Consider the following 26,603-nt stretch of genomic DNA (forward strand, 5'->3'; position numbering starts at 1 on the left):
GAATGACCAAGATTTCCTCTGGGCCATGGAGAGTGTCCCCTGTAATTAAGATGTTAAAAGGACCACATTTTGGCCCATGCTTGCCTGTGGGAACACGATAGACATCCTTATTATTAAAGTCAATGGATAAAGCAGTTACCAACTGGCGCCGTGTTCCCATCTGTGTCTCTCCATGGGTTGGATCTTCTCCACGTGTCCTGGAATCTGTTGGGATGACGCGTGACTGGATCTGGGTGGCTTTTGATTTGTTGTCTTTGCGTGGGGCCTGGCCGCGCTCTGCTGGAAGTTTCCCGAACGCTGCTGGTATCGCTGCTGGTTCTGGGGTCTTTGGTAGGTGTTACGGAGGTTTCGGGTAAGTGACCTGTCTGGACAGTCCTTCATGAAATGTCCAAATTCCCCACAGTAATAGCAGTGGTCCTGGTCTTTGGAAGTTACTACTGCATAAACACCAGAAACTCCTTCTGCAATACCCTTAGAGACTGCTTGGGCCACTGTGTTTTCAGTGGACAGATGACGTGTGCAGCTTTCCACTATTTGCTCTATGGTGGGTTCTGTATCCAAGGGTAAGGCCCTCAGAATTGTTTTACATTGTTCATTTGCATTTGACAAAGCAAGCTTGCACAACAATTCTTTTCTTGGTTCTGTGCTCTCTGTTTTTCCAGAGCATCTTTAATTCTGTCTACAAACTTGATAAAGCTTTCATCTATTCCTTGTTTAACACTAGAGAAGTTTTGGGTAGGAATAGAGTCATCTGGGGTAAGAAGCAATGAGGTTTTTGCTGCAATAGCCAAATCTTGTAGTGCTGCCTTAGGTAAGGTGTTAGTTTGGTCAGAGGGTTTCTGTAAATCCCCTTCTCTGGCCAGCTGTTGGACTGTAAAATCTGGCTTATTTGCATCTTGAGCACAGGTGTCTGATAATGTTTTAATTGCCTTTTCCACCGTCTTTCCCATAGCATATATTTTGCCAGGGAACGAAGGCAGTTGGCAATGTTTTTAAGGTCATGAGGGACAAGAATATGCACCGAAAAAAGCGCTTCAAGGAAGTTTCTTAAAATATGTGAGCTTCTGCCATGTTCTTTGGCTATATTTCGTAGTTGTATCAATTCTTTATTTTTGTTAGGTTCCCACACTGTTCTAGTAGTGGCCCCCCCTCTTTTCCCCTTTATATAATTTACTGGGAAGGCAGTAATTCTCTGAGTTAGTTCCCAATCTCCTGCCTGAGTCGCTTCCATTTTAATTAAAGCCCATGGATCAATTTCGTCTGTGTCAGATTCAGACTCACTGTCTTCTGATGAGGTGTGGTCAGGAGGTGCTCTATGCTTTTTTGGGCGTGTTGGAGCGACCTTTTGCAGGGGTGTGGGAGACTGGACAGAGTGTGGGGGTTGGCGTTAGGTGGGTATTGAGGGTGGGTGGGTGAATGCATCGCTTCAGAATGCGGGCAGGGGAGAAGGGAGGGAGAGGAGGCGGTGGGGTTAGGGGGTGCTGCTGCCGCTGGCACCACAGCAGACAGGCAGGTAGGGGTGGTAACGGGGGTGGGGAGAGTCGCGGCGGTGGGGAGAGTCGCCGCGGCGTTGGGGCAGGGCGGGGCGGACCCGATCGAGACCGATGTGATTGTACCCGAGCGTGAGGAGGGGGTGCAGTGCCAGCACCGTGCTGTGCATTGCGTAACCGAAGGAGCTGAGTTCTGGCTTGCCGCGTCCGGAATGGCGGCGGAGGGATGGGGGGAGGTGGAGGGACGGGCGGTCTCCGCGGACCCCGCGGGTGCAGGAAGGCTGGGTGGGGGCGGTGCGGTTCCCCTGATCCCCCCACCAGGAAAGAGGGAGTCGACAGAGAGAGGACTGTTATCTGAGAGATTAGCATTTGGAGGATCTGCTATAGGAGAGAAGTTTTGAATTTCCTCAGCTGTTGTAAAGCTGCTTGTGTTAGCTTTTTCCACCGCTTTTGCAATGTAGTGAAAGAGAAGCAGAAATTTAGTAACAGAAAAGTCTTCTTGGGTTTGGAAAATATATATTCTTGTCCCTAAGGAGTCCCAAAAGGAGTCTGAATTAATCATGCTTATGTTAGCCTCCAGAAACTAAGAAAGGATCCATGTTATAAATTTTTTCAAGTTAGTTTTTGAAAGATTGCCTTTAGAGAAAGAAAAGTTGTTAGCATTTAGGATTTCTAGGATTTGTAAATATATAACTCTCTCGTTCTGGGATTGTTTTAATTTACTAGAGTTTGATCCCATTGCTGTAAGTCCCCTTGGCCCCCCAGGAGTAAAAAGAGAAAAAAAAGAAAAAAAACCAAAAAGCTGACCCAAGTTAATGCGCGCAGAAAGGCTGTTTTAAACTTACACTTTTTTCAGCTGAAACTGGGTCAGAAACTGCTGGGTGGGTGGTCTGCTCTGTCCGACTCCTGAGGACTTTCATCCCAGATGGTGATGTTCAGGTTCGTTGGACACCTCTTCCAGATAGCTTCTTCTATAACGGAGAAGTTACCCTCAGAGGGTCGTGGCAGGCCGAGGCAGTAACGATCCTTGGAGGATGCTGCTCTCAGGAGTACCAGGATGTCTGTTCTCCCGTTCGGGCTGCCACGTATTACGGCTTAGTGGTCCCCGGGGGTCCGTCTGGCCCCCGGGGCAGCAACCGCCGTAGGTGTCCCGGATAGCACTGTGCTGATGAGGCGCAGCCTGCCTGGGACCTCCTCGGCTAGCTCTGAGCCGCTGGCTACCTCGCAAGCACTTGTGGAGTGATTTCAGCTCTTAGTGATTTCAGCTCTGTGCTCGCAAAGTGCCTCAGCAGATGCAGGAAAGAAGAGAGGTGAAGGCTGTGTGGAGTTCTGTGGAGATGTCTTTATTGGCAGCTTCTGCAAAGGGTTCCAGTAACAGCTCTTCCGTCTGAACTGGGCAATGGTATGGGTTTATATAGGGTATTGAGGGATCAGGATTTGTCCTATGGCTGAGGTCGAGGAGCATACAACCTATAGCCTTACAGAGAGATAACAGGGGTCTGATGTGCGGAAGAGGGGTAGCTCTGTTCCACTCATCCTGACTCTGCATTTCTTATCTTAGGCTAGTGAGTGCCATGGAGGCCTTGCAGGGCCTCTGACTGCTACAGTGGACTATTAGTAAAAATTTTATCTGATTGCACATCACCTGATTGTTACTACAGCAGATTGTAACAGAATTATCTTAAGCTGACAATGGGAAATTACACCAAAGTGGGAAAATCCTGGGTTCTGAAGGTTTTTTAAATGTTTTTCCCCTTAATTAGCATCCACTAAAGGCAGATCAATCAAGTTACCTATGGGTGACAACTGCCCAAAACATGAACTAGTAAAGATTCCTATGATTCACATACACATGGACTTTCAAAAAAAATCCTGCAGGGCATATATAAAAATCTGAAGTTTTAAAGGAATGAAGGAATTAAGTTAAAGGACCATCTAATGTAATATCTTAAGTGAGCAAAATGTGGCAGTCTAATAGGGAAGAGAAGAAGACCTGGCAACATACATTCTTTCAAGTACCAAGAATCAAGCAATCCAGCTATTTGTCTGTTCTACTTACAGAGCTCAACACTACTCATCTAATGCCATTTCTCAAGTACTGTTCAAGTGAGCAGGATTTCTTTTCTTAATTAAAAATCCCTTTGTATTCCAAGCTGCCAATCCAGCATTATTCATCAGAAATTTAATTAACATAGTAGCATCTAATAGTGAAATTCATTTTCCTATTAGGTTTACTTTCCATTCTAGCAATATTTCTTTTTTTCTTTTTAATTTTCTGATCACTATGTTCCAAGCACCACTAGTTTTGTCTCCTTAAGAGACCTGAACTTTATTTTAGTGTCCTTCATATTTTACAGCTAATGGATCACGGGATTTTGCTGTTACCTTTTGACTGGCATGAAGTAAACTAACTTAGGATGCTGTTTGGCATTCAGAACAGATATGCTATGAAATTCACATCTCAGCATTAAAACTACCAAGTAAAATACAAATCACATCAATTTCATTTTCTCTATCTACCAGTTTTACGCAGCAAAATCTAGTCAATGTTTATTTTATGGGTACTTATAATGGACAACAATTGCTATTTATTTGGCAGTCCATCATAACCAGTTTACTCTAACTGCAGGCTACATTTGAGGATAAATTTGTCACTGCAATACAACAATTGATTGAAAACACATTGTTTTGTTTATTTCAGATGAATATATTTTAGAATTTAAGGAGGAAGAACACAGTGACTTGAAATCTGATCAGAATTCTGGGTCCTGCTCTTAAATGCAAAGAAATGTATAGTCACAGCAAGCTAATTATCAGCATGCTGTGTGCAACTGATTTAATCCTGGCTAAAACCAAATGCACAGCCAGATGGGCAAAATATATGGAGAACCCTTCTCAGAGCCACGGGCAGGATGCAGAGAATGAAATAAAGTCCAATGTTAGTCACCTGCACCCCAATACTTCACTGTCCATTATTCAACAGCTCCTCATTCATGGGTGGTGATTGCAACACTTCCATGGCACAAACCTCCTCTTCCCAGTCACACCCTAAGCTGTTTTTCTCACCCAGGAAATAAACCACAAGCAAGTTGCTTTGCTGCTTTTCTGGTTTCAACAGTACCTTATTTTGTAATGCATTATATAATTATTGCTTCTTTCTGGCCTGTTCCCGTAATGATTAAAAAAAAAATCTAAAACAAGTTTATGATGCATTGAGTGGAAAAAAAAAAGAAAAAATATATAGAAAACAAGTGATTGTTTTCTCAAGTGTTAAAGATCCCAACTGGTCTTTTTCCACAGCAAAATATTTTAAAACAAATTTGCTTTGAAGAAATACAAAACCAGCCCCCAGACATATGCATAGACATTTTAGTACCTGCACTCCCTATGCTATTTTTTTCCCAGGTGCTTTCTCTGTCCTCTTGTAGGCTTGCTTGTCTTTTGGCTTGCATCAGCAGGATTAAAGCTTGTGGTACTCTCCCTGTAACAAACCCCAGAGTGATTTAACTCATTATTTGCTCTTTCAATTGCTCTAGGTCCAAACACCTGCTAAATGTGTTCAATCAATGCCTAGAAAAATCAAATCTTAAGTGATTTGCATGCAAAATTCTGTGGAGGTACTAGACATACTACATTTTAAAGCAAATGTGAATAAATGCAGAAAACAAATTGCAGATGTGTCTTTCATATAAAGTTGGAGTACAGGGGAGACATGATTTGAGAGAGCTTTATCCAGTGAATTTATATTTTGAGAGCTCCTGTATGCCGAAACAGCACCTATGTGTTAATTAGGAGCTCTCTGTTGTTATTTTTAATCTTGACCTACCTGCAGTTAAATGCCAGGCAGACACTATATAACTGTAAGCAGTTGCAACTTCTGTTCCAGGTTTCACAGGTGTTTGGTTCATCTAATTTTGTGTAAAAGCAAACAGAAATGGATGTTATTTTTTTTTATATAAATGGTCCTAGAATAAAGTAAGAGTTTGAAAGAATAATTTAATTTAAAAGTTTATGTGTATTTTGAGATTAAACTGAAGCTCCAAATGCTGCTGTTTGCTGCAGCAAGAGCTGCCTTTGCAAGCAGGAAGGTAAAACGAAAGGCAGCCCAGCAAGCTGAGGCATGTTATGTCTTAGGAGCTGGTTATGGTGATGCTGTGAGAACAACATTAATAGCTGAGCAGTTATTAATTCAGCTGCTCCAGCCTGCTGTGACGCTGAGCAAAGCTCCTGCTTGGTAGCTCCACACTCAGTCACAGGAACATCTGCAGTGCCAGCAGCACATCAGAGCACCCCAGCACAGCAGTGGTCTGCTGGCTCCAAGCTTGCATAATGCAGCTTTCCAGAGATGGAGGAGACACTTTTTAAGCAATTTAAATTAAGGGAATCAGCGTTTCTAAGTTACCAACCACCAGGCCTGGGGACTCCCCTGCTGTTCTGTTTCCATACTGTAACTCTTACCAGCTTCAAGACAGTCACAAACCATTCCACAAGTATTTAGGCTGAGATTTACCTGAAAATGAGAATTTCAACCAGCACTCCCTGAATTCCTCTTGAGCACACATTTTTTGTTATTGTTGCAGAATAGTTATGTCAGTGAAAAAAACGAAAAACAACAGTATTTAAAAATCAGCGCCTATATTCTCCTTACAGCCATTTTAAGAAAACACTTTCTTTTAAAAAATAAATCTAGCCTTGCCTCACTCTAATTTTTATATTTTCCAGTTACAAGGGTATATCATTGTCCATTTACACACAAGTCATATGGGCAGCATGCAGGCAGGACTGTTTTCAATTTACTCAGTGGGATTTGTTTATCTGTTTGCTTACTCTGATTTATACCAAATGATTACTGCAGGCTTAATGTTTCATAAACAAGAAAATCTGTCTTTTTTTTTTAAATAGCATCACACAGATAGCTTTCTATTATAAACTTCTCCAATAAAATTATACATGCATAGAAATCTATATAAAACCAAATTCTTGATGACTTCAGGTAAAAAGCTTTATTTAAGAAGTTTCCAAAAATTCAGAGAAAATACCCTGGACTGTATAGTTATAAAAAAATAAGTTTGAAATTACAACATGATAATAGACAGCCTCATATTTTTATCACATCAACATTTAAAGTTCTTTAAAGCTTACTACCTATGATTTATCTGTTGTGATACAAAGTTGCTTTTTCATAAAGTGCAGTTTGTATAACACAAAGAAGTACTTGGACTTTTGTCATGGAGTTATTATGTACCAATTTAAAAATTATTTTTCCAAGCACAAACACACAACCTGGAAAAGTCCTTTGAGAAAGAGGAGTTCTCTCTTCCCTAAAGGGCATTCTTCAATTTACTTTAAAAAAAAAAAAAAAATTATTGTACTGGTTTGCTAAATTGTTCTCTTTCCTACTTAGTATGTGCATTAATAATACCAGCACATCATACAAACCAGGTATTTTCTGCCAGTAGACAGACAGACCCCAACAACAGCACTTCAGCCTCACATTCTCCAAGCTTACTCAGAAGATAACCAGACACATCTGGAAAAGACAAGACAGTTAAATGACTCAGTGAAAATTATCAGATTTCCAAAAATTGTCTCCCTGATGTAATAAAAATATCTTTAAAAGAACAAATGAGTCATGTTGCTATAGCAGGACAACGTTTGTGTGGACGTTTGTAGCTATGTAGTACAATCATGGAAAACTTTGTGGCAGGGGGATAATCATCCTCACGTAACCCATGCACGCAGGCTTTGCTATTATCTCAGTCTAGCTCCTCACAATCCAAGGCTTCCCTTGGCTTCACTTGCTGTGAACTACCACACTCAGTATTTGACAAATTCTTTCACTGACACACACGTCATCTTTGGCCAGGATTATTCCACCCAGAAAGACTGAGAGTGAAGCCAAAGTGTGCTGAAAGTCCTTTGGAATAATTTAGAAGACAACACTTCCACCTTCTCCCATCAAGTAATATTCTTTCTTTCAGTCATAAAAGATATTTACACCTTTCTTTTGCAGGAGACATCACTTCCCACTGAAAACCAGGCTGCAGGCAGGAGGATTATGTCTATTTTCTCTGATAAATGTTTGGCTCTTCTTTTCTCTAAGACCTGAAATGACAGAGCACTGATTCACCATTAGACAATAAACCCAAGAAATGTGTGCCTACAAAGAACCAGACAGACTCTTACAAACCAGGAAGGATTCAGGGAGGTCTCAGCTGAAGGCTGTGGCTGCCAACAATCTAATTTCAGCTTTGAGAGAGATTAGACCTATGGCTTGTGTCCTTTAAATAATTTTGCTTCCCACTACTGAATATGCTCAGAAAGTCCAATTACAAAATTCACCAAGATCATGAGAGTTAAAGGTGTGATCAGATTTCTTACCACTGATTGGAAATACCACTTTTACTTTTCAACCAAAACTGAACAGTAAGATAATTTTTCTTTAGAGGAAGTAATAATTAATAAGTCATAGGGTTACTCTTGAACAAGTCTATGTCAGATTTCCTTTCAGGGGAATGCATGCTAAAATCTCCACCCCACTGAGCCAGAATCCTAACTGAAAGGGCAAATGGGCCTCTGAACTCCAGAACGGGGTTTCTAACCAGGAATTTCAAGTTTTCATGTACCTCAAGGAATGACTAAGGTAGAATTCCAAGCACAGGAAAAAAGGGCCAGATTTAAGAATTACTTCTTTACTGCCCTCTATAAATTTGCTTTCAACTGACTTCTAGCCCAATCGTCCATGTGTTGCAGGATGCTTAATGTCCAGATGTTCCTTTTTTATCTGAGACTTCTCTCATTAGCTTCCAAGATTTTCAGTAATTTTGACAGCCCAAGAGACTAAGAAATCCCAGGGCATGAATCAGGAATATAATTGTTAGTACTGGGACAGCTGTGTGCAAAATATATGGGGGAAAGTCTCTTATAAAAGCATGTACCAAAGTCTCTTCCTTCTGAAAGAAACAGTGAATTGATTGTCTTGTTTGGAAGCACATATTCTCTCAAGACCTGTAAAGCAGAGTGTTGAAAGTCAAGAGTGTCTCATTTGCCCCTTCATAATTTTCAGATGCTGGATGGCAAGAAAAAAATCAACTTCTGCATTCAAAGTTCACCAGGCAAGACCATTACAATCCTAATAAAAACATGACAAAAACCTGTATTCTTCCTTCATGTGTAGCTAACATTTACTCCACAAGATTTCTTTGGAAGGAGAAGCCCCCTTGCCTGCGCCTCTGATCCCAGTCTGAGGAGTGTTACATCCTGTTCTCGTGATGAGTGGATTCTTCCTCTGTATGCCTTTGAGAGGGAAAAAAATGCCTTTCTGAGCTTTGTCAGCCTTTATTATGCAATACTCTTTCCTTCTTCTATATCCACAACTAGTGGCAATGTCAGTAAGAAGTCCAATAACATCACTAGAGTGTGCTCTCCCGATTATGATCCCATAGCTCTGTTAAGGCAGCAGAAAGCACAACATGTAAGCACAGCAGTAAATGTTGCATTGTCTGAACTAGCAAACAGCTGTGTCTGGAAAGTAGGTGAACTGAGGCAGCACATTTCATCCTGAAAATATGACTTCTGTTTGTTAAAATGCCAGCATGACATGAAGTCAGTGGGAGGATTTACTCATCTCTGTTTCTGTCCCTATGTTAATATGGAACTGCAGTCAACATTTCAAATAGTTACTTTCAAAGGAGATGTGACAAGCATAAAGAGGAACTATCAACGCTCTAATTTTTTTCTTATTGATTTCACTCAGTTTGCTATGCCAGGCTGAGTTCTTGACTTTCAGAAGGAAAAAAAAATTCTTCCATTAAGTCTCCAGAAATGTGTTTAGATGAGCAAAACAAACATCAAAATAGAAGGTCTTAAAAATTACTTTACTAAAGAGATCTCACACTAATTGACCTGTAGAGTTTGGTGCTGTCAAGAGATTACCTGCCCTGTGTACTGAACAATTTATAATCTAGATCACCATGCATGAACACTACAATTTGCTGATGTGTTCAAAAAAAACCCTAAATCTAGATGACATCCAATTGAGTTTTGGACAAAAAGGTTGGTGTTCCAAAGATGTTTTGCCATTTAAACTAGTGGTTGTGATAATTCTGTCTTTTCTTATGCAATGCTAGAGATTTGCATAGAAAAATATGTAAATAGATGTCACAGCTAATAGGTTTACACTGAAAAAGGTGTACTTTAAAGATATTATGACATGGGCTGAAGTGTAAGCTAATAACTTGTACAAGGTACGTATTGAAAAGGAGAAAGAAACTTCTGAGCAGATGAAACTATTAAACAATATGAAATTGAAAATTCAGTTGCTGAACACAGAGCTTGATTCTCAGAGTTTGTTTCTCAGAGCCTGCTGCATTTAGGGAAATAAGATATTTGTCACCTTCAGAAGAAACTTGCACAAGAAATTCCCCGAAGTGGAAAGAAAGACACACACCTCCTCAGAACTAATCAGGGGAGTTAACTATGCAAACAAATGTAATTAGTTATCAGAGTGTTTTGGATAATTAAGTCTCATGAGCCAGGATGTAATCACCAGAAAATTCCCTCCCTCTCCCCACCTCTATGTATAACTTTGAATAGATTCCTCATGTGTCTTGTTCCTGTTTTACTTTAGCTCATCTGTCATACCACTCTACAGAGAACAGGATGCAGAGGTGAACTGTTATCTCCCAGACTGAATTGCAAGACCAAAACAAGTGACTGCAACTCCTGCTCTAGTGAACCTAAACTCTCTGCACCTGAGGATTTCTGTGCTTAGAAAGACATCACAGAGATAACCTAATTTACCTCTACACAAAGACTGGGAGCCACAGAAGAAAGTAATATCATGGTCTAGATTCCTGTAGGTGAAGGTCACCCACAGGTTTGGATGAATCCACGAAACTGCCAGCAGGCAGATCACTGCATCAGGCTTTTGCCTGCACCATGGGTAAGCTGCACACAGTGGAAGGCTGCTAACCATTCACTGGATCAGCATTGGAAAAAAAGTGCCTTGAATGAAAAGAGCTTTGCAGTTCTGCAAGCAGGCCCAGCTGTCAGAAAAGAAAGTAGTGGAGAGAGCATAAAACAACAACCACAGACTTGCATGGTCAGCTAGGCAGAAGAACACCTGAAGATGTCGTAGGGTTCCTTTGGCCATCACCAAGGCAGCTGCATCCACAGCAAGTTGAAAAAACTTGTTTGTCTTGCATCTGCTAATGGGTTCAAGAGAAGGAGAATGTAGGCCTGAAATTTGGGACTGCCATTTTCACATTTTTATTTGAAAATCCATAATTAAAAGTATGTACATCAATGTACAAAGGGTCTGTTCCAGGAGATAAGCTACCAACAGCCAGGGTCCAATGTCTGTAATTCACTTTTCTTAACAAATGATTTTCTGTAGTCTGAGAAGCTTCATGAAGAATTTAAATTATTTGGGAGCTATTTCTCCAGGTAAGGACTTTGCTGCAAGTTACATGCTCAACAAGATTATTGTCTTCATCTTTTCTCTGCACTCACTTCCTGGTCAACCTGAGGCTGTTGCAAGGTTGTTGTACACCCTCAGAAATTCATTTAACCCCTCTGAAAAGGGTGGCTTTCCTTAAGAGTTCTCTTCTCCACAAATTTATAAGCATGATGTCTTTTGTTGAAGCCCCGTGAGGGTTTCAGCAATATTGCATTTATCATTTACCATGGTTCCTTTGGAGGTACTGTGTCATCACATAAGCATAAGACCCATCCAGCAAAACACTTACAGGTGCCAAAACAGAGCAAAGGAAGAAAACTGCCTCAAGGGAAGAAGGTAAGGAAAGAGATATGAGAAAAGAAGATGAAGCAGTCTGGAAAATAGAACAGTGGGTGCACACAGCTTGCTGGAACTGGAAAGGCTGGCAACAGGTAGGACAGGTAGGTTCTGCAAAGCAATCTGCAAACAGAGGCCTTATGGCTACTTCCATACAAATAAAATATTAACTACCAAAGAACCTTTCTCTGGTTGCATTGATCAGAAATGTGCCCCTTGTTCTGGCTATCTACCCATCTACCCCTGACTTAATGGTCCCTGAGTGAGAGATTGAGTTGATAGCTCTTGCCTTGTTTCAGTTGCAGTCATCAGTCACAATGCTGTGGTTGACCACCACAAGTTTACCCAGCAGAGTAAAGCTTCTGATCTTTCTGGAGTCTGTGAAAACTGCAGAGAGTCATAGTGCATTTGTGCTGTTAGAAACACATTGGCATATTATAACAATTCTGCTGCTGAGACAGAAGAGCAATGACAGCACTTTTCTTTCTCAGAAACAGACTGAAATAATGAATCAGTGAGACACAGTAGCACTGTAGTAAAGCTTCATTATTTATGAAGCTCAATAGAACTTTTCTCAAGAAGACACAGCTAAGAAGACACTGATGTCTTTTCCTTAGTTTATTTACTGCCATAGAAATTAATCTGCTGTTTTAAGGATAATGGTTACTTTGGTGGCTTGGCAGGGGATCTAAATGTCAGGGATGGAAATCCTGACATTCTTAAAGTTTAAGATAGTAAATGTTTTATTCTGTTATAGGCTGAAGATTAAAAAAAAACCTGTGGAAAATTCCAGTCACAACAAGAAGCAAGTTTCTTCCAAATCTAGGGGATAGCTGCATTACAGGCTTTGATACCTGTTTCTTTCTCTCCATACTGGAACTTGAAAACCTATGAGTGATGTGTCTATGTCCATACTTAATTGCAAATTATTTATTTTCCAGACATCCTTCTCTGCATCACTCCAGCTGCTATAAGGTAATAGAGTAAGTTAGTAGGTGAAAATTTTTAAACTTGTCTTAGGTATCAGCAATTCTCTTCCTTCTATGTAATTTCATTTTCTGTCCCTAGTGCAGGCATATTTAGAGACTTTTCCACACCCTTTGGTGCATTCCAGAAAACAGAGCTTACTTTATAGTAGATTAAACTGAACTTGCTTGGTGAAATAGGTGCAGAATCAGAACACAAGGGTATGCCTGCTTAAAATTCCAGCAGATTAATGATAAACAGTACATTGTTGAAATGCAGCCTGGAAAGTTACAACCATTCCCAAAGTTCCAGAAAGAATGAATGATACCCCCACTGGAGGTTAATCACTCTACCTTAGGGATGACATACAATGACAGGTATTTAGCTATTATAGAGAAACTCCTTCCTTCACAAGTACCCACCCTACTGTTAATAATTCTGAAAAGATTGTCTTCTGTGTAAAATCCAGATTATGTTTTCTTCCAGCTAAAGAGCAAGAGTAATTTTATAAAAGAATCTGCCATACAAGGTGTTGATATATGGATAAGAGATTTGACTCTCTGAAATGTCAGAATTTAATAACATGGCTGGAGAAGGTAAAGGCAGAACATCTTTGAAGCACAGTGTTCTTGTGGGGAATACACAAGTGGACAGTGAACAACTCTAAGGCAAACTTCTTCCTTGGTTCCCCAGATCTGCTCTGCTTCCTACAGTGCCAGCCAGGTCACCTGCACCTCCATCTTTGATATTCATCTCTAGTCTCTGGCATATGTTTCTCTGCTTGGAAATCCATAATCTCTTAGCAAGTCTCTTTCTGGAATCTATCTCAACTGCCAGCGTGCACTCCCCCTCCAGACAATTTATCTTCCTTGGAGTACAGTCGGAATTGCATTCTCATCTGTTCTAAAAATCAGAGCTAATTACAGACTTAATTACCTAACTTTGAATTACAATAACGTTAATTAACTGTTAATTCTTATTCCAAATAATCAGCTGGAATGGTAGTGGAAAAAAAAAATCCTTTGTGTGGCATTTTATAGCAATTTGTTTGCTTTGGTGTTTAAGAACAAAGGCATTGGTTTGACGATGTTCTTGGTTTAAGACAACAAAGCTGGTGTGTTATAATCAGCACCAACATGGACATGCATCTCTTGCTTTCTTCCCCTGCTGTTCTCCTGCCCCAGTGTCAGCCTACTATTCACTAAAGAAATGTTTTATTGTGTACACACAAAGTATTTAAGAGATGCCTAACTGATTATCCTTAGGGTTTGGAAAGTGATGTATTCTGCAAAATATCTGTATTCTTTTAGTGATATTTTTGTCTTTTTTATGTCTAGGTTGAGGGCTTTTTCATTTAAGAAAATAAAAAAATCATACAGAAGAAATAACTGTATTTCATACTAATTTACTATGTAATGCACTTACACTGAGGAGAACTATTAAAATTTAACTGTTATTTCTACTCTAATTACTCAATAAAGAAGACTATTGTCTTCTTGGCTGGATGTGCTCAACATGAAATCACTGCATGCTTCTAATTTATTGTTTGCATATACCTTATAAAGTTTTAGTAGCAGTTATGTGTTTTTCAGTTCCAGATTTTCAAAAATTTCTGTGTTTTCTTTCATATGCATCAGTAAATCATCTGGTAAGCACCTGGTGAGCAGGCAGTCCTTGGAAATCTGGGGTGATACTACGTCTGAAGTTTGGAGTTTCCTGGGCACCTAGAATTAAAACTCAACAGTCATCTCTATACAGTTAGTTTTGTGCCAGGACTTACTAGACAGAACTTTCCTCCCCTTCAAGTCATGATCCAGATCTCCAAGTTAAAGATAACAGTAATTGATGCTAAAGATTGGATGAGATTTAATCAAAAGTGAAGACGAAAGTGTCTCTCCTGTTTCTATTCCACTGAAATTCAGTTCATTGCTATGATAGATCTGAAACCTACCAGAACAATGATAAAATCAAAATGTTTTCCAGCAAATCCTTTGTTATCCAGTTGAGAGTAGCATTCAAAATGACTTCTTACCTTTTGCAGTGAAAGTACAAAGGTCCTGTCAAAAAAAACCAAACACTCAAAAAAATCATTCAAGTTTATTCTCTAGGGAAGCAAGGAATGGCAAGTCCAAACCTAACAGTGGTTTCTCTTTGTGCTTAGTGATGTAACTCAGTGATGAGTTTGTTGTTTACATGCAAGACTCTGTGTTATTTTACACAACTTTGGATATCCCACCTGGTCTCCATCTGCCACTGCTGAAAAGCAACTATTGTCCCCTATTCCTGTAGCTTTGGTTTTTTTCTTCTTTTTAAATCAGACATAAAGGGCCACTACAATCACAATATGGCTTGAGGGGTAAAGAAAAAATTAAAATAGTAAAGTAAAATTATAAACCATGCTACCTTCAACAATGTATTTTACATATCAGTCAGTGAACAGTCTCTAACAAAGTGATTTGGCAACAGTCACAGCCATCCTGCTCTAAAATATAAAACACATTATGTCATTACAGAGTCCTGGTTTAGTGAATCTGAAAGAATTAAACCAGTTTATGGATAGACAAAGGAATTCTTTAGAGGGAGTGGCAAATCCTGCTGGATTACATGAACAGCTTACACAGGAGGAAATAAAGTAATCTTAATATTTCTCCCTGCTTCACAGGCTTTCAGTACTTAGCTCAAAACAAACCATTCAAAGCTCAAAACCATTTTCCGGCTAGGCAAATGAAGACGACAGCACAAACATATATATATAGAAAATAGTCACCAATTCTTACTTAAAGCCACTGCTTTACTCCTTTTGCAGAACTGTGAAGATAAATATCAACCAGTTTCTGTCACAGTGCTGATAAGACAGAAGATAGCTTCAGGGAGAAACAGCATGAGCAAGGATTATCCAGAGCCAGTGGAAAGGGAGCTAATGACTGAGAAGGGAAGCAGCCTGGGCTTACAGAGAAGGAGGCAGCAGGGCTGTGGGGATCTTGCCATAAGAATAAGATTCACAAACTGCCTGAAATTTCAAGCCCTACATCTAATGAACACAAACCAATTGCCTCTAAATCATCTCAATCAAAACAGAATGAGCTCTACCCCAGGAACAACCAGATTTCACATTTCTGGTGGTGGAGAAACTGTTATTATTTAGATACAGTGTGGGGCACTGTTAAAATCAACACAAGGAAAACAAAAAATCTGGTTCTCTGGTAAAATATCTCTCACCCTAGTTTCTGGAATCTTTAAAACGTCCCCAAGTAGCTGAACTAAATAATAGAATCATTTAGTTGGAAAAGATCCGCAAGATCATCAAGTCCTAAATGTAAACCTACCACTGCCAAGTCCAGCACTAAACCACGTCCCTAAGTGCCTCATCTACATGTCTTTTAATATCTCCAAGGATGGCAACTCAGTCATTTCCCTGGGCAGCCTGTTCCAATGCCTGACAGCACGGATGTAACCCCAGTCACCACCATCTCCAGGCTCAGCCATCCAGTCAGTTGTTTACCCAGTAAACATCTGTCTAAGCTTCCCAGCTTCTCCAGGAGGATGCTGTGAGAAATGCTGTCAAATATTTACTAAAGTCAAGGTAGACAACATCCACAACCTTTCCCTCATCCACTAACAGGTCATCTTGTCATAGGAGATCAGGTTGGTCAAGCAGCACCTCCCTTTCCCAAACCCTTGCTGGCTGAGTCTGATCCCCTGGCTGCCCTGCATGTGCTGTGTGATCACACTCAGGACAATCTGCTCCATGACCTTCCCTGGCACTGAGGTCAGGCTGACACACCTGCAGTTCCCCAAATCCTCCTCCCAACCCATTTTGTAGATGGGTGACTCTTTTGCTGAATTCCAGCCAGCAGAGACCTCCCTGTTTACCAGGACTTCTAGTAAACATTTGAGAGATGCTTCAGCTTTCTGCTGTGTGGTCAGTTGTTTTCTATGTCTTGTCACAGCTTGATTATTTGAAAGAGGTAAGGCAGCCCCAAGAGACCTGAGACACATGAACACAAAGGGCTTCCTCACTGATATTTCACATTATCACTGGAAGCCAAAGGCAGTTTTTTAAGATGTAGTTGGAGCTGCTATCCTAATCTTTTCAATATCTTGGCACCTCTGTGGACAGTCCCAGCACTATTTTTATTTCAGAAATCTACATTCTCTGCATATTAGCAAGAAAACAGTCACTAAAAGAAGGATAGACAGAAACTCACAAAAATTTAACTCTTTCTGAGAAAGTTGACTCCTCACAGGCTTCAAAAAAAGTTTAAGATTTCTTTCAAGTCCAAATATGCTTCTATTGTAAAAAGGTCTGTTTGTATAAGGATTTCAGAGATAACACAAATTCTTAGGACTTCACAGTGAGGTGAGTCAAGGTTTTCTAGGATTGTTGTAAAACTGATTACACATTGCCAGATAAGAAATTCTTCAAATTATTTAAACAGCTGACACATAAATGACCTCTTACTTTAAAAGTGGTGGTCAGTACTAAAATAATTTTTATGCATACACTTTACTGCTGACATAAATTTACATTTGAAACAAAACTTGTGCAACTGAGCATCTTTGGAATGCCCTTCAGAATTCTAATGAAAACATTTTTATGCATAGATATAATTCAAAATTTTGTAAAAACATCATTGTGTTCATAAATGTTTTGGTAAACTAGGTCACTAATTCAAACCATTGAAATTAATTTTAACTGGAAAAAAAAAAAGGGAAATTAAGCAAGAAGATAATTAGATATTGTTCTCACATGGTTGAAAGCCTACAAAAAGGCCATCTTTACATTTCCTACTGTTGGTGACAGGGGCACCTACTCTAGAAAATTTACCTAGCAGTTACATACTTCAAGCAAAGAAAATTGCAATCTCTGGTTGTTTAATCTGGTCTTACACTTACGAAACTCCAGCCAAGCACTCCAAATTACCACAAAAATAATGGGAAACCACATGAAAACAATTATTTTTAATACCACAAGAACTTCAGAAGAAACCCCTAGACTTCCAAAGTCAAAAGAACGTATTCTAGAACTTTTAATTAGAACTTGTGGTTGCTATGGGGAAAAAAAAATTGTCACTTATAACAAAGCCACATTTTTCTGTGTTTAATTAATCTAAAAACTGGAAAAAAACCCAAAACAAACACTCCCCACCCTCTCAGTGTTTAGGTATGCAAGAATCCAGAGTTCTTATGTCACTGAGTTCTCCACAGAGTTACTGTTTTCCTGTCCTAATGTCACTTTCTGCCACCAGGTAGGCAATCTCTTGTCTCAGTGGAGCATTACAGCTATTCAGGAAGGGGGTTTTGGTTGGTTGTTTTTTTGTTTGTTTGCTTGTTGTTATTTTATCGATGGCATTTCCTCTGGCATTGATATCACAATTCTGAAATTAAAAGTAACTTATCGATTACCATCCATGGCCTGTTTGATTTGAATGGTATATAGACGCACACTCCTGAGCTGTATAGTGCACATCCACAGGAGGACAATTACACATTAGGTAGCTTAAGAATTAAACTGGACTCATGCTTAGAAAAGCACAGAGAAAAATAATGGCTTAGCCTATCAATCCCAATACCATATGTTTTCTAGACTGTTAGATTTATCTGTAAGTGGAATACTATGCAATTATTGCAAGTTTTACTTTGTTAGATGTCTCTTTATTATTTAACAAAAAAAAAATAAGTTTAAAACCTCTTCAACTGGACAAATTATTCTCACACAAGACAACTCTTCCTCCTTCCACAGCTCCAAAATACTGTGATGAGGTAGGTACAAGGGAAGGCTGCTTTCTCACTGAAAGATTGCTTCACAGATCCTTTGGGGTATCTCTCTTAGCCAAGAGTATTTGCTCCCAGCTATCATTGCACCTGTCTCATCAGAACAGATGCAATGTTGCAATTACTCTCTTCAACTGTAATCAGAGCAGGTGTCTCTCAGGCCTCCCCCAGTGTTGTACCTGTACACACACACATCGAAACATGAACATTAAAGCAGAAATGCTGAAGTCTCAGCAGGGGAATTCAGAAGCCTGCCCCGGTTCATCCTGTAGCTGAAATCTGAAAGGCTTTAACAAACATGGTTGAAAAAGCAGCAGATGGTCTTTACCTGTCCTTCTCTGCACATACAGAGATTGTACATGGGCCCACACACACATGGGAATTATGCACTTCCTTTAAAAGGACATCCAAGAAGTAAAATTTCCTTTCTAAATGCATTATGGAATGTTAAAGTTTTGAAGTATTATTTCCTTTAGAGTTTGCCTATGACAATTACACAGTCAGAGATCATCTGCTGATACTTTATGGCTTAAAGAAATCCAGGCACTCCTTGATAATGAATAAAATAGAGATAATGCTACATGAAGAATGCTGTTCAAATACAGATGAAAAAGACTCCTTTCTTTTGACTTTCTTTGATCTCTTCTACCCTCCACAATAGGGATTGTCTTCAAAATTAAAAATGTCTTCCTGCAACTGCTTAAATGCAGTCTTTGGCTAAAAGGTCTCTCTCAGCTCAGACTACACTTCAAATTTAAGCCACGTGAATATTTGAGACAGCCCTGACAGGTGGATTTCAATAATCACTTCTCTTCTACAAGTATTATCCACTTCAGTAAGAGGGCCTCAACCTTATTTGTGGCCTCTGTCTGCAGCTGTCAGAGAACATACAAATACACATGGATAGCAGCCAAGGAGGTACCTTAGAGCATTGATTCAGATAACTTCACATATCCAGAAATGTTTCTTCTGCTCCAGCCTGGGAGTCACTCAGAATTGTTAGCCCTCGTTATGAGCTTGAGTAAGACACCACCTGTTTTGAAGACTGTGATAGGTTTAGTACATTCAAAATATGAATGGACAGAGAAAAGACTCCAAACCTACCTGAAAAAGCTATATTTGTCAACAGGAAAATGCAAGGTGTTAAAATATCTGATTAATTTCCCTGAGTGCAACCAATTAACTTCTGAATTGACTCCAAAATAACTGCAAATTAGTTCTCTCTCTCTAAATATTCTTGGGGGTGGGGGTGGAATTTGAATGTTACTTTCATTTGAATCTGTGCATTGTTTGTACTTTAAAGGAATAGTAAAGGTGCTGTAGCTTTCCTAGTATCCTAGAATGAGCAAGTAACACATTGCACTCAGAATATCAGGTTGAAATTCAAGTAACTTTTGACTGTAAGTCAAAAGTTTCAAACTTCAGAAGAGTGTAAGAAGAGTTCTTTTCCTGATCTACCCAGGGATCTGTGGTAGTTCCTGTTCTCCAGGCAAGGAGGAGGAAACAGCATATTGCTGTCTGCAGAAACCTCCAGAAAATCATTGCATGCTGCTAATGCAGACTGGAACGTGGCACAGCAAGTATAAGCATCTGCACAAACAAACAGCCTCCTCAGATATGTAAGCTTATAATTTATTTGGCAGAGAAGAAACTAAAAGTGTACCAAAGCTGCGAAATGAAACATAATTATTTCTTAAAATAGGCAACTGAAACAGGAATTAATTGATGGCTAGGTCAATGGAGACTATCCTTCAATTGCTCAGATCCCTACAAAGTGAAGTGAAGAGTATACTGTAATGCACAACACATAGACTAATATGTCTAATGTCATGAAACTGCAGGAGAGATCTGTTGCTTTAACAATTCACTTCATTCTTCATACAACAGTGATCAGAATTATAAATGTTCACAGCTGCCCTTTCTTCCTGTCTAGGACTAAGACACAAGAAAAACTTCCAAAGTATAAAAGGGAATCTTCTCTTGTTCTCTTATCTTTTAAGGAGATAAATAGTGGCATTCATTAAGGTAGAATGAATCACTTTCCTTAGTACAGGTACTGAACAAACAGAAATGTCTGTCATTTTCAGCTACTTATTTTCTCATAATGACACAAACGTTTAACCTGACAGGTAGGGCCATTATTATGGAGAAAGGGAAGAACACTATAGTTATTGTATCTGAATAATTATATACCATGACACCAACAGGTTGAAACAAAATTGACATAAAAGCAAAGGAGCGCAAAAAATAGTGATGGTTTTTCACTGATAAAGATGAAAGATGCAGATTTTATAAAGTAAACATGCAAAATAGGCTGTGAAGCTTCCAGTAAGAGATTTTCACCCCTGTTTAATCAAGAGGTGATTTCATCCATATCCTAAGTTTCTGTGTTTCTTGGACATGTTTCTACACATCTCTAGCAGGCTACCATGAACACCTCCTGCTTCACTCAAGCATGACTACACAGAAAGAAATCCCAAGTTTAAAGTTCAAAACTTATGCTTAACTAAAGAACATGCTGAAAGATACTTTCAGCTTATCAGGTTTTTTCCTGTTTAATCTATTATGGATGTAACTGCTGTACCAGCTTAGAGGAATCTGCTTTTTATGCCTTCAACATTTTAGGGACAAACAGAATAGAACATCACTGCATATGAGTCAGCAGCGTGCCCTGGCACCCAAAAGGGCAAACTGCATCTTGAGGTCCAGGATACAGCATCAAGCAGGAATTACAGAAATTTTATTTTATAAGGAGTAGATTGCAGGGAAAAAAAAAAAAAAAAAAAAAAATTCTGATATTGCAATTAGGGATTAAAGTGTGACACACAATACAATATTTGCCAACAATCACGAAGTCCACAATAGCTACCTTTTTTTTTTCCCAATCATGCCTCCTGCAATGGAAAATGATACAAAGACAGTATGTATCCTAAAGGCACACATTTCCAGCACATATTATCCATTTTAATGTTTTTTAAAAAATTACTCACAAAAGCAGATGTCTTCATTGTATTTCTTGCTTTGGTATGTAAAAAATAGGCTGTCAGAAGACATTTGACAGAATAAAACACAGAAAGCTAAATTTTTCATCTGTGAAAATTTTACTTCGAGGAAAATTTGCTTCAAAATCAAGCATACCCATTACCAATTATTCACTTTCTGGTGAGTTACCCATTGTTCCTTTCCCAAATCATCAAGATATTGAACATTTAATCTGTATGGGCAGGTATTTGTTGTCTCACTTCTGCTGAAGTGCTAGATGTTGCCAAAGGGTACACTTCCTCTGAATTAAGGAGATCTGACTGCTAGCACACATCTGAACTCCACACATTTCCTTCAGCGGCTGACAACTGACAGATTATATCTGCTTCAAATAACAATGCTGGCAAAGCAGGCAGGTGCAAAGAATCTGCAATTCGACCTTGTGTTAGCCTTGCCCAGTTCCAAAGCTCCAAAGGTTTATTTAACCTGGAGAATCTACCTTGCCTGCTGGGACAGCACAATAGATGTGAGCACCCAAATGGGTGAGACGGGACACACATCCCATCCCATCCCATCCTTACATGCAACAGCGCCTTCCAGTGGCTCCGAGGGGGCAGGAAAAGCACTGGCTCTCAAGAGGGGATCGCAGCGCAAGCAGAACTGCAGCGACAGAGAGCAGGCATGCAGCCCTCACCTGCGGGAGCACCATATAGGGGTGCCGGGCAGCACCGCTGCAGCAACTCGTGCAAAAGTGAAAAGCAGGAAATCAGATTTATAATTGGCCTGAAAAATCTCCTGGGCAGAGCACATTCAGCAATGAAATCTTCTTGTACATTAAGGACAATATTGGTCCTTTTTTTTTTTTTTTTCACAGTAATACGAGGTTAACAAACAGTTCTGGAAAAATTGGAAGTCAATTGTTTCAAATTGCAAATTAATCCTCAGGAACCAATTTTAATATGGTTTATCAGTAAAAAACTCTTGGAAATACAGAATGGCTATGTCCGTTCCTGCACAGTAAACCATATCTGGTAATCAAAAATCTCTCCAGTCAAACTAATAGTTTGTGAAATTCATGATAGAAGAAGCTAAAGAAGCAAACTCATTTAGCAAAAACTCTCATCCCCGGTGTTAAGTAAAGGTTGTCCTGCAAGTAGCTGTTTACTTGTTAAGCTGCTGCCATAATTAATTCCTACAAATCATTAGGAAAAAACAGTTGCACAAACCAGAAACAAACTCCCACAATTCTCTTGACAATTTATATTCTCATGAGGTCCTGTAAACAGTTATTTCATAACATTTACATGCAGTATGTGCAGATATTACATGCAGATATTAATATGTAAGAAAGATACCAATCTAATTCTGTTAAAGTTCAGGCCACTGCACTTGAGCCTCCAAATAACATTTCAATATACACTGAAGATGAAACATTTTCTACTTACATCTACATTCCATCCATGCAAAGAACAGCATCAATTGGCAACTATTCAGTGTGCGAAATTTGACCTTTCATACTGGGACCTCTATGAGAACACTGCTTGCACAATTAAGTTCTGTTTTTTTCAATACTTAAAGGAGGCTTTTAAGAAAGACTGGAACAAGTTTTTAGCAGGGCCTGTTGCAATAGGAGAAGGGGTGGTAGTTTTAAACTGAAAGCAGGTAGATTCAAACTAGATATAAGGAAGATTTTTACAGTGAGGGTGGTAACAGAACAGGTTGCCCAGAGAGGCAGAAGATCCCCCATCTCTGGAAACATTCAAGGTCAGGGTGGGTGGGGCTCAGAAGACATCCTTGGTCATTGCAGGAGAAGCTGGACTAGATGACCATTAAAAGTTCCTTCCAAACCAAATTATTCTATTATTCCCTTTTATATTTCATGAAGTTTTATTGAGTTTTTTAACAGATGAGATTGATTTTCCTATGCAAACTTGTGCCATTGGTACTAAGTGTTTAAAGAAATGTGGTATGTTAACTTCAAAGTCTTTTAGCTTTACAGTACAAAACCTGGTTATTACAGAAGACTAAAATCATGAGTGTTTCACATTAATTCATAAATTAAATATTTTTAACTGTCCGTCTTCAGCTATTTACTCCTCTATACAGAAAAACAATCCTAAGTATATAATTGTTATCTATGTTGCCAAACCAGGAAGCAATCTTCACTGAGTTTAATTTAAGGCCAGTCGCATTGGATTCTCTATATTGGCTTTCAAGGTCTCCAGAAACTTTGAAGCCAGTTCATCATCCACCACTCGACCATCACTTGAGAGAGTCACTGTCATGAGTTGATGCTGCTCAAGTTTCTCATTCCCTTCTTCATCCTCCACAATCTTGAGCTCTGGTCTTGCTCGGCCCACAGCGAGGATGCAGGCCTGAGGAGGGTTTATGACTGCTGTGAAATCACTGATGCCAAACATGCCCAGATTGGAGATACTGAATAAAACAGAAAAGTTTCTGTAACATCAGAAATTACATATTCCCTCCAAGAAATAATCTATATACAAGAACTACTATGATTTAAATTCCCTCCAAGGCAAAACCCATTAAGTTAAAAATAGATCTGAACTGTTTTCAGTTAAGGACATTCAGACTCTCAAGGGTATGAAATTTTTGCAATTAAAAATTATGCACCTTTTAAAAAGGCCCGTTTCTTTACAGCAATATATTATTGCACTACACACAATGAAGCCAGAAAGTAAGTCAGCAAAGCAATGTCTTTAAATATATTTTCCCTGTTCCAAGCCAAATGTCTTGTAGACTGAACTTTACAACTGCAAGTTACAATGGCTGCTGGTATCCACTAAGGAATAAAATTTGGGCATCTAGGTATCACTCAGGCACATGAAAGCATTTCTGTCCATGTCACCACCTGTGAAGTGGTATATTAGGAAAGGCTTGGATTCTTCTGAGACAAGTTGTCTATGGAGAAAGCTGACCCACCATCTCCTCCTTTGTGGTTATAGTTACAGCAAAGAGTGGAAAAAGTATTAGACCATACAGTCCAACCATGGCACCACTGCCATGTTCACCACACACCAGGTCCTTAATTGTCACATCCACCTGATTTTTTAACACTTCCAGGCATGGTGACTCAACCACTTCCCTGGACAACCTGTTTCAATGCTTGACAATCAATTTAAATAAAGAATTTTTCCTAATACCCAATCTTAACTTCCCCTGGTGCAACTTGAGGCCATTTCCTCTCCTCCTGTTACTACCTGGGAGAAGAGACCAATCCACATCTCAATACAACTATGCTCCTTTCAGGCAGGAAGAGTGATATGGTCCCTCCTGACATAACAATCCCAGTTCCCCCAGCTGTTCCTCACAAGACTTGTGCTCCAGACCCTTCACCAGCTCCACTGCCCTTCTCTGGACACACTCCAGGGCCTCAATGTCTTTCTTGTGGGGATGGAACCAAAACTCAACACAGGATTTGAGGTGTGGCCTCACCAGTGCCAAGTACAGATGAAATGAACCTGTAGCAGGGCAATTGTTTTCCCCTGATACAAGACACTCAGTCTAGGTTTGACACTCAGAATCATCACAAGGAGTTTCATCCTAAACAGAGCAAGATTTTAAAAGTAATGCATTAAAAGACAGTGGAATAGCTGAGGATAAAACAGTTCTGAACCCATACTGAATGTATTAAATGCTGCTAGAGTTTTACCTAAAAGATCCTCCCTGGTACTCTTCTGGTAACAGTTTTCCATCTCTGGCCTTCTTTGCTAAAGCCTAAAGAAAATTAAAGAAAACAGGCAGAGAAAAAAAATAAATTAATGTGTTGTAATAGACTAATTTTTTATTTCAGTAAGACATTTTAAGTACCATACAGACATTAAGTAAGAAAAAGTCACTTGGTTTGGATTTAGGGAAGCACCTCAGCAACATTGTTGGTGTATCTGCAATGATTTGGCAAAGAGACTAGGACACAACTTCACTTTCCCACCAATATTGGCTGTTCAATAAAAGCTGTTCTCTCACCGTACAATTATTGTTCCAGTTTTTACAATGGAACTACCATTCTCCCTGGTGGTTTTAGATTATCTAGCAAAATACTGATGAGATAAATTCAGTATTCTTAACATATTTGTTTAAAGAAACTGACATATACCATTTCAGAACTTTCTACCAGATTGAATGAATATATTTCTCCCAGCTAAACTACCTTTTGAAGGTTGCCTTTAAGGCCTCTCCTTCTGTGATCTCCATTTCATTTGTGAGACTTTTCTTTAAAATTCAACAGAAGAAATGTTCAAATACAGCCCAAGAAGTTCATACTATGTTCCAAGATAAGATCACAGAGCTGTACAAAATTTTAAAGTTCATAATAAGCTTGTCAAAACTAGAAGGATACACTAAGCTTTAGTTTAGGCTTTTTCTCATCTCTGAATAATTAGTGAAGAAAATAGCCATGGGAACAGCATTAACACAACAGGATCAATGTAAGCGTGATGTGTTTGTGCAATTGCATTATTTGAATGATGAAAATCCAGTGCCAGGATGCACATGACCTGGAAAGAAATCCAAATTACCATGCAGCAGAAGGGGATATATAAGCAGTTACACAAAGAAAGTGCCTGCCAAGCTACAGGGAGACTGACAGAGAAGCATCTGCATTTCCAGTGTGTGCACATCAGGTACATGTTTATTTCAGTAATTCAGTGAAGTTGAAAAGCAAAATGATGTTGGTGTGGACACTTATGGCACACACATTCCACTTGAAAGGCAAGGGGAATGCTCACTATCATGGCCCCACTGAATGTAACATAAGCTGCATTTCCATCGCGGGAACTGCAGGACATTGATTTGTGGTAAGAGGTTTGCAATACCACATACTATTACAGGTATTGGGGATGATAATGAAAGCACAACATTGAACAATGCTTCTCTTCTTGTCATTCCATCACTAACCCCACAACAATCTCAGCTGACCTTCCTCCTCAACTGGCTACTCATGTAAGGAATTGTTTTCACAACACATTCAGCATAAAGTAAGCAATATGGACTGGAAAAAATTTTAAGAACACCCATTTATGAATGTTTTGTGGTATGACCCATCTTTTTCTGCTACAATGTTTTGGCTGTTCGCCTCCATCAACACAGACTATTATTATTTCTGTAGTTTTACACAAAAGGCAAGAATTTACAAAGTGCAGTGCTGTCTATTTTGGGGACATTTTTATGCCCTAGGATCTCCTTCCACTGCATTCCTCAGATGCTGTAAGGCCTTTGATTAGCACTCATTAAGTGACAAAAAAAGGCCTGTCTTGGGACATTTCATCATTCATTCTACTTTTGCCTGCCAAAAAACTCTCCTTTATCTGGCAACAACCGCCACATACCACTCTGACTGGCACCTGGTCTATGCAAAATACTGCTCATTAGTCTGAGGAGTTTAATGTTACATCCTTAATTGAATTGCATATTGAAAAAAATGCAGACAGAAATATGTTCCATAATATAACTGCAAAGACAGTAAAAAAAGCAGACACAAGAAATTTTCTGGGAAAGGGAAAAAACACAAAAAGCCCCAAAATCTCAATCACCAAGATTAGAAATACTAATGAAACTAGCATTAAGCAGCATTC

General features: G+C 39.3%; 1 protein-coding gene across 2 annotated transcripts in view; it reads right to left on the reverse strand.

The window, feature by feature from the left end:
- Positions 1 to 19,638: 19,638 nt before the first annotated feature.
- PDHX (pyruvate dehydrogenase complex component X) overlaps positions 19,639 to 26,603 on the reverse strand; it is a 37,606-nt gene continuing 30,641 nt past the window's right edge. For both annotated transcript variants that reach the window (XM_053945292.1, XM_053945291.1), the window contains exons 10-11: positions 24,683 to 24,747; positions 19,639 to 23,445 (exon numbers count right to left, since the gene is read on the reverse strand). In XM_053945292.1, the coding sequence (XP_053801267.1) occupies positions 23,181 to 23,445; positions 24,683 to 24,747 (330 nt within the window). In that variant the 3' untranslated portion in view covers positions 19,639 to 23,180. The remainder of the gene's footprint in view (positions 23,446 to 24,682; positions 24,748 to 26,603) is intronic.

The sequence above is a fragment of the Vidua chalybeata genome, chromosome 6 (assembly GCF_026979565.1).
Source record: "Vidua chalybeata isolate OUT-0048 chromosome 6, bVidCha1 merged haplotype, whole genome shotgun sequence".
NCBI classification, from domain to species: Eukaryota; Metazoa; Chordata; class Aves; order Passeriformes; family Viduidae; genus Vidua; species Vidua chalybeata.